Source organism: Erinaceus europaeus, chromosome 1 (assembly GCF_950295315.1).
Source record: "Erinaceus europaeus chromosome 1, mEriEur2.1, whole genome shotgun sequence".
NCBI classification, from domain to species: domain Eukaryota; kingdom Metazoa; phylum Chordata; class Mammalia; order Eulipotyphla; family Erinaceidae; genus Erinaceus; species Erinaceus europaeus.
In genome coordinates this window covers 38,623,916-38,633,065 of record NC_080162.1, presented here as the reverse complement: position 1 = coordinate 38,633,065, position 9,150 = coordinate 38,623,916, and the positions used below count along the sequence as shown (strand labels likewise).

At 44.3% G+C, this 9,150-nt stretch overlaps 1 protein-coding gene across 1 annotated transcript; it reads left to right on the top strand.

Moving 5' to 3' along the window:
* Positions 1-322: 322 nt before the first annotated feature.
* On the top strand, positions 323-6,485 carry PCK1 (phosphoenolpyruvate carboxykinase 1). Its single transcript, XM_007525137.3, has 10 exons — positions 323-460; positions 630-890; positions 1,307-1,488; positions 1,947-2,150; positions 2,242-2,429; positions 3,364-3,526; positions 3,962-4,186; positions 4,284-4,415; positions 5,122-5,217; positions 5,414-6,485. Exons 2-10 carry the CDS (start codon positions 667-669, stop codon positions 5,866-5,868), a joined length of 1,869 nt encoding a protein of 622 aa, XP_007525199.1. The 5' UTR covers positions 323-460; positions 630-666; the 3' UTR covers positions 5,869-6,485.
* Positions 6,486-9,150: the final 2,665 nt, after the last annotated feature.

Genomic DNA, 9,150 nt, shown 5'->3' with positions numbered 1-9,150 from the left:
GCCAACATGCTGATGTTCAGTTGGCTCCCACCCTCCCTGCTCATCCTACCTGCCTGTCAATGGGAGGGCAGTGTGTTTTGCATCAACAGGATAGGGAGGGAGCTGGGTCAAAGTTTAGTCAATCAGAAGTTGTGTAAGGACTGGCTCTGGCTGGTCTGGAGGCTGGACCGGGCACTCATTAACAACTGTCTGTTCAATGATTATCTCCCTGGGGTTTATTGTGGTAAGTTGGTCCAAAGCATAACTGACCGTGGCTGTGATCCAATGACCTGCCCCTGACGTCAGAGGCGAGCCTCCCTGGTGCAGCTAGGGGCAGAGCCTGTCTCCTGCATGGGGTTTAAAACCAGGAGGTATAGCCACCAAACACAGAACAGGGCCTTCCCTCCAGGAACGTAGACTCAGCAACAGGAAGAACCCCAGAGATACCTTTGGATTGCTGAGTGATATCAGCCAAAGAAAGGTAGGGAGAGCATTTTAGTTTTCCTTTCTAAAATTGTAGAGCTAACACAAGCTTGTTTTCATCTTCTTTTCCTTAGAGGTACATCTGTCTATATGTCAGATGAAAATATAGCATGGATTTGAGGGCATCCAACACTGCCAAAATACAGGACCCCTATGCTTTCTTTCAGAAAATCCTGGTGTGTTCCTTAGCACATCTCAGCAGAGATGCCACCTCAACTTCCCAATGGTACTGACTTCTCAGCCAAAGTTGTACAGGGAACCTTGGACAGCCTGCCCCAGGCAGTGAGAGAGTTTGTGGAGAACAACGTTCAGTTGTGTCAGCCAGACCACATACACATCTGTGATGGCTCCGATGGGGAGAACCAGCGGCTACTGGAGCAGATGGAGGAGCAGGGGTCTGTTAAGCGTTTGAAGAAGTATGACAACTGGTAGGTGCACTTGGGGTCAACCATCAGCCCTCCTATGCCAATGCAGTGCTACTGGAGAGAGCCAATTGAAGTCCCCTAAAGAGCTTATCAGAACAGCCAGAGCCATGTAGACTGATAGGTACTGGTGTTTGTGGAGTAGCATAGATGAGACTGTGTGTGTAAAGGCTGTTTGCAAACTAGATCTTTGAGATAAATGAAGATCAGGCAGTCCCTGCCCTATTCTGTCCACATTTATATGACATCATCAGTACCTGTGGCCTCTGGGAGGTGTGGGAAGGACACACTAATGAATAAACTGGTTGATTCCTGAAAGGAACTCAAGGCTCACATGTAGCTCAGAGAGCAACCCTGCCCTCTCTGTTCTTATGGATCCTTGTTCTTTGATTGAGTGCATCTTTGTTCTTCAATTGCCACAGTTGGCTGGCTCTCACTGACCCCAGAGATGTGGCCAGAATTGAGAGCAAGACAGTCATCATCACCAAAGAGCGAAGAGACACAGTACCCATCCCCAAGACCGGCCTCAGTCAGCTGGGCTGCTGGATGTCCGAGGACGACTTTGAGAAAGCATTCAATGCTCGATTTCCAGGGTGTATGAAAGGTGAGTCAAGCCTTTATTTGAATAGCAAACAGAAAAAAATGAATAGCAAAATGTCAACAAATAGTTGATTATGAAGTCTGTCTTGGTGGTAATTTGTAACAACAGAGAACACTCCATGGCCTCAGAGGTCTTCAAATGCCATCAGTGGTATGGGCAATGTGCTTGAGATGTCCAAGTTTCCCGACTATCTCAGATGAGCATGCAAACTACTCCTCTGCATGTGGCCTTAGCATATCAGAGTGGAACCCAATTAAACATTATGAAAGCTTCCACCTGGGCTTTCTGTTCTCTTGTCAGATCCTTCTAAAAGAGGGTAGGGTGGTGGGGACTGATGACTAACAAGTATTGATAGCATTAATGGGAAGCATGAGACCAGGCCACCTAGGAAAACAATATTGGTTATTCCTGGGTCTAGGGTCACAGCTCACTAGTTCCCCCCTTTTTGTCTCCACCCCCAGGTCGCACTATGTATGTCATCCCATTCAGCATGGGGCCCCTGGGCTCTCCCCTGTCCAAGATCGGCATCGAGCTGACAGATTCACCCTACGTGGTGGCCAGCATGCGCATCATGACGAGAATGGGGACATCCATCCTGGAAGCCCTGGGTGATGGGGAGTTCATCAAGTGCCTCCATTCTGTGGGGTGTCCTTTGCCATTAAAAAGTAAGTGTAGTGTTTTCAAATCAGAAGCCTGAGCTTGGAGAACCTGGGAGTGGCTGAGGTGCTAATGGGTGTGTGACCCTGTCCTGTGCAGAGCCTTTGGTTAACAACTGGGCCTGCAACCCGGAGCTGACCCTCATCGCCCACCTGCCTGACCGCAGAGAGATCATCTCCTTTGGCAGTGGCTACGGTGGGAATTCGCTCCTGGGGAAGAAGTGCTTTGCCCTCAGGATAGCCAGCCGGCTGGCCAAGGAGGAAGGGTGGCTGGCTGAGCACATGCTGGTAAGATGCAGGAAATTCCAAGTGTGACCTGGAGGGTCTGGGAAGGAAGGGGTGGGTGTCAGGCCAGGTGGCATGCACCTTTGCCACCAAAGTTCTCATCAAGGGAGACCTAACACCACCCCTACTCCCAGGATAGATATAGAGCTCATTAGGAATTATTCGTGCACCGGTCAGTGAGTGGTCCTTTTGAGGACCTCAAACACAGAACTTTTAGAGACCCTTTGGACTTCACATTTTAGAAATGCTCATATTTTTAGAGAAAAAAACATTATATGATTTCCCTGATCTGTAGTGGGTAAAGGAAAAATAAATAAATAAAAACAGATGAACTAAACAAAGCAAAACCAAACTTTTGGAGTTTAAGACCAATTATTGGTCACCAATAGGGAAGGGGACATTTGGGACAAAGCGAACAATGTATATGGCAAAGGATAACAATCGATCTTTCAGTGGCAAACTTAATGTCAAATATACTTATGCTGGTTTTTAGTGATATACACCTGAAAGTCATGTATGTGAGAATATGGTGTTACTTCAATTAAAAAGACTTTAACAGTTAGTGATGGGGTTGGGCAGTGGTGCACCCAGTTGGGTACACATGTTATGTAAAAGGATCTAAGTTCAAGGCCTTGGTTCCCACCTGTGGGGATGGAATAGGGTGGGATAAGCTTCACAAGTGGTGAAGCAGTGCTGTAGCTGTCTCTGTTACTCTCTCCAGATTCCCTCTCAATTTCTCTTTGTCCTAGCAAGGAAAAAAGAAAGAGAAAGGAAGGAAGAAAGAAAGGGTCACAAAGGAAAAAACGTGTTCTTTTTAGTACCTGAACAAATAGATCTAGGGGACCTACCTTTTGGTGCCTTCTAAGCATTCTCCTAAACTAACATCCTGATCACTGAGAGACAAAGAGAATTTAAGACAGAATCTTGTTCTACACAGATCCTGGGCATAACCAATCCCCAGGGCCAGAAGAAGTACTTTGCAGCTGCATTCCCCAGCGCCTGTGGGAAGACCAACCTGGCCATGATGAATCCCACACTCCCAGGCTGGAAGATCGAGTGTGTGGGCGATGACATTGCCTGGATGAAGTTTGACCAACAAGGTGATTCTTTGAGCCCCAAAGTTTAACAATAAGTAATTAGGCTTAAGCGAAGTCTTGGCTTCCTGAACATGCCCAAATCTCCTAAACTCCTGAGTTTGACTTTTAATTCAATCAGTTCATACCTTTCAAAGCCTTAGATATATGTATTCTGTAAACATTCTTTGATTTAACGTTGAATCTGGATTGAAATAGGGCCATATGTCGCTGTTTGTTTACATGATAAATTTGTTAAAATAGTAGTTGTCGAAAATTGATGAGGGAGAGTTATAAAAGTGTCAAAGTTGGATATAATTCTTGGATGGGGGAGAAATATATTCTAGAGAGGAAGAAAATGAATTGAGAATTTGGCATAAAAATTAGTTTAGCAAGACATAAAAATTTATGTTCTGCTAAGCTTGGCGTTAACTTCTGCTTTTCTGCTTTAAAACTTTCCAGGTCACTTAAGGGCCATCAACCCAGAGAATGGTTTTTTTGGTGTTGCTCCTGGAACCTCTGTGAAGACAAACCCCAATGCCATCAAGACCATTCAAAAAAACACCATCTTCACCAATGTGGCTGAGACCAATGATGGGGGTGTTTATTGGGAAGGGATTGACCAGCCGCTGGCCCCGGGTATCAAGGTCACTTCCTGGAAGAACAAGGAATGGACCCCTGAGGATGGTAAGAACAACCCCTGAGCAGACCCCAGAGCTGCCCGCCTCCTGCAGGATCTACTAGTTTGAGTAAACACTCAAGGATCTCTCTTCTCTCACTACAGGGGAGCCTTGTGCCCACCCCAACTCACGGTTCTGCACCCCTGCCAGTCAGTGCCCTATCATTGACCCTGCTTGGGAGTCTCCAGAAGGTGTGCCCATAGAGGGCATCATCTTTGGAGGCCGCAGACCTGCAGGTGAGTCCTCCACTCAGGCTGGGGTCAAGGCTGTTGTGTACTTGGGCTGAATCTCTCTTTTTTTCCGTGACCTTGCCAAAGGGCACCCAAGCTGTCAGCTGTCCCAAATTGAAATGTAGAACCAGTCTTCTGGCCACTTGGGACTTTTCTAGATCCTTGAGCTAATACTTACTCAGTTTAACTCTTTTCTGTATGGCCTCAGTCTTATAGCTTTGACTGAACAATTTTTTGCACAGTGGCCTAAGGAATGCAAAATATTTTTCCAATTTTATTAGTGATTTAATAAATATTTACAAGATAGTAAGATTGTAGGGGGTATATAGCTCCACACTGCACCCACCATCAAAGTTCTGTGTCACCTCCCCATTCCTCCCAGCTCTCCAATGATAGTTATCGCAAAGTCTTACAGGCAGAGGCTTCTTCCTCCACCTCCTCTTCTTCTACTTCTCCTTGTCCTCTTCCCCTTTCCCAACCTCCTTCCTCACCCCCTTCTTCTTATTTATGTGTTTTACCTCTTTCCTTACATCACTAGCATCATTATGTCCACTTCCATCCATTTTGTCCTGAAGGATACAGTAAGGAATGTGAACTCAGTTCCACGAGAAAGCACCCTTCCGTTGCATCTTTCCATTTTGTGAGGTTGGCACTGTTTGAAAGATCTAAATGTCAAAACTTTTAAGGCTTTATCCCCCTTTTCCTGCTACAGGTGTCCCTCTAGTCTATGAAGCTCTCAGCTGGCAACATGGAGTGTTTGTGGGATCAGCCATGAGGTCAGAGGCCACGGCAGCTGCAGAACACAAAGGTAAATCAAAGTCGGTCAGGAATCTCATATGGATTGATTGCTGCTCTCTGTCTCTGTATAGCTTTTGCTGTTCCTGTGGCTCCTTGCATTTCACCGTATACATATGTAGAAAGCATGTTTCTGTCAACAATACAGGGTGTCAGTATTGCCATGCAGGAGCCTCATTTACCAATAGTGTGCCTTTCTGTTTTAACAGGCAAAGTGATCATGCATGATCCATTTGCTATGCGACCTTTCTTTGGTTACAACTTTGGCAAATACCTGGCCCACTGGCTCAGCATGGCCCAACGTCCAGCAGCAAAGCTGCCCAAGATCTTCCATGTCAACTGGTTCCGGAAGGACAAAGAAGGCAGGTTCCTCTGGCCAGGCTTTGGGGAGAACTCCAGGGTGTTGGAGTGGATGTTCAGCCGGATCAACGGGGATGACGGGGCCAAGCTCACACCCATAGGCTACATCCCAAAGGAAGGTGCTTTGAATCTGAAAGGTCTGGGGGACATCAACATGAAGGAGCTCTTCAACATCTCCAAAGAGTTCTGGGAGAAGGAGGTAGATGACATCCAGAAGTACCTGGAGGAGCAAGTGAACACTGACCTCCCTAAAGAGATCCATAGAGAACTCATGGCCCTGAAGCAAAGGGTCAGCCAGATGTAATCAAAACCCAAGAGAGCCTTACCTTTAAAATCACTGCCCCCTTCCCGACCAATCCAATGTACTAGGGCAAAGAGAGAGTGAGCGACAGAGAGAATTTTCTAGAACTGACACGACCTGCAACACTGTAATGACCACAGATATGAAAAACACACTAATTTTTCAGGTAAGACTATGGAGTACAGGCTAGTAACTAATGGCTTTGGGAAGGGAAATCATAGCACATCTCCAAATTTACACTATCCACTGCACATTTGTTCAACTCTCAGGACACTCAGGCATTTAGTCATTTTTGTATTTTCACTTTAGCTATATCAGTTAGCTGAAATGAACAGAAAAAAAAACATACTTGAGCTGTATATATGTGTCTTGTGTTTGTGTGTGTGTGTACAAGTATGTCTATGTAAATGGTTATCTAAAATGTATTTAATACCTTTGGAAAAATCTTGGGCAAGATTACTACTAGTTGTTTCTAGAAAGAATGTTGCTTTATTATTAATATGTGTGTTTAAATTATTTTTATATGCCATTATTTCTTTACCTTTACATAATTTCAATGTTTTCCCTTTAACACTTCTTGGAAAAAAAATCACAAAATAAACTTTTATAGAAAAGATAAATTTGATGTGGCTTGCTTTGATGTCATTTGAACCACCAGGAAGAGAAGACCTTTTTGATCTAGATAGCCTCTGATGAATATGGGAACACACAGGATCACCACTGGGGAGGGAGTGGTTTGAGGAGTGGGGTGAAAGGAGCAGGACGTATTTGGGGGAGAGAGCTGTGAGGAGACAGAATGTCACCAGCAGACAAATAGTGCCACAATTTAGGTTTTCTGAATTAACTATCAGTGAGCATCTAGAAGCAAGTATTTTATATTCCTGTAGACCTTTAAATAATGGATCTTGTAGTGGAAGGGTTTTTTTTTTTCTTTGATTTAGCATGAGTTTACAACCTTATAAATATTGAGGAGTATGTTTCACACCTATGCAAGAGTATTAGGCACACCACACCCACCACTGCATCCCTAGTGCCATTGTACCAAAGATGTCCTTCTACCCTCCCCTTCCCACCCCATTCCCTCTCTTCTGATAGTACCATAGTTTTCACAGAATCTGAGAGTTAGTTTGGTCATTATTTTTGCAAGTTTGTTTTGTTTCTATTCCACACATGATGGGGACCATCCAGTAGCTGTCATTTGCTTCCAATTTATTTTTATTTATTTACTATTGGATAGAGATAGAAACTGAGAGTGGAAGGAGGGTGGGGAGAGAGAAAGACACCTACAGCCCTGCTTCACCACTCATGAAGCTTTTCTCCCTGCAGGTGGGGACCAGGGTCTTGAACCTGGGTCCTTGTGCACTGTCATGTGTACACTTAACCAGGTATGCCACCGCCTGGCCCCTTCCTCATATTTTTTTCCACTTAGCATAATTGCCCCATCCATTTTGCCCCAAACATCACATTATCATCTTTTTCAAAAGGTAAGATGTTATATTTTTAAATTGTAGAGTAGTAGTCCTCACTGAATGCACATCTCATACCTTCTTTACTCTGTCTATGGGCATTTAGGTTGGCTCCCTATTTTAGTTATTGATTGACAGTAGTGTTGCTATGAACATGGGTGCATATATCCTTAAAAATTAGTGGGGGGGGTTGTCTCCTTTGTCTAAACTCCAAGGAGTGGAATTTCAGGAGCATAGGATATGTTGAATATATCCGTTTGTTTTATTTTATTTTTTGAAATCACACCATTTTCCATGAAGGCTGCACCAGTTTGCATTCCCACCAGCAGTTTACCACACCTTCTTTCTCTCCACATCCTTGCTAACTTTTTGTCATTTCCAATCTTTTTGATATGGGCTATTCTCACTAATGTGAGGAGGTGTCTCATTGAAGTTTTAATTTGCAGCGATATAACAAAAGTAATAAGTGATATGGAGCAATTTTTCATGTGTCTGTAGACCATTTATCTTTCTTCTTTGGAGAAGTATCTTAAGATCTTTTGCTGGAGTGGAAGAGTTTAAAATATGCTTTTGGACAAAAATCAACTTCCTATGACAAGTACCTTATGACTGATTTACAGACTTTTTGTCAATCTACTCTTTTTTTATTTATTTAATAATGATTGATAATACCATAGGATAAGAGGGGTACAATTCCACACAATTCCCACCACCAAAGTTCTGTATCTCATCCCTTCCATTGCAATCTATTCTTTTTTGAGCAGGGTTTTCCCAACTCTACATAGGAGGAGCGGAACTGTCTATTTCATGTAGACTAGACAAAAGGCTCGCCATGGTACGGGCACTGGCTGAGTACCATCTGTGATGGCCATTGCAACCATGGTGGACTCACAATGGATGTCCTGAAAAGAGCAGGTGAAGGTGAAGTAGTTTTTGGCTTATTCTAGAATATTCCAAACTTCAAATTCAGTAAAATGTACCTTCTATGCATAAACACAGCATCCTTGGATTATTTTTCCTTCCTAGGCCCAATTGTTAAATGTTCAACTGTTCCCCTCCTTGTATCCCAGCAAGTGGAGTGTTCTCATAAGAACCCTGACACTTCAGTGACTACCACACTCTCCCATCCCCCTAAATTCCTTTGTACCTTAAGACAAGCAAATGAAAGGTCAAAGGTGAAACACAGCTCACCCCCATTTTATGGGTGAGGAAACTGAGGACAGGAGTGTCTGTCAAGGCTGAGAAATTATGGGTAGGGATTCTCTTAGCTTCCCTGGCTCCCCAACATTTGTCCTAAAACCAGAACCACCATCAGTGGGGAATTATGATCAAATGGGATTGTAAGTACTTTCTGCTGAGTTGATTTAAATAAGTGGTTTCCAAACGGTTTCTTCTTTCTGCTGCAGAATGCTTGCTTGGTATGTATTTGGGTGTAGAAATGCTAAGGGGGTTGCTCAACAATTTGTTTGGCTTTGTATGTTAACTCTCTTTTCAATCACCAGGTTCCAGATGCCATCAGGATGCTAGCCAGTCTTCCCTGGATTGAAGACCCCACCAATGTGTCCTGGAGCTCAGCTTCCCCAGAGACAAAGCCTACTAGGGAAAGAGAGAGGCAGACTGGGAGTATGGACCAACCAGTCAACGTCCATGTTCAGCGGGGAAGCAATTACAGAAGCTAGACCTTCTACCTTCTGCAACCCACAATGACCCTGGGTCCATGCTCCCAGAGGGTTAGAGAATGGGAAAGCTATCAGGGGAGAGGGTGGAATATGGAGATTGGGTGGTGGGAATTGTGTGGAGTTGTACCCCTCCTACCCTA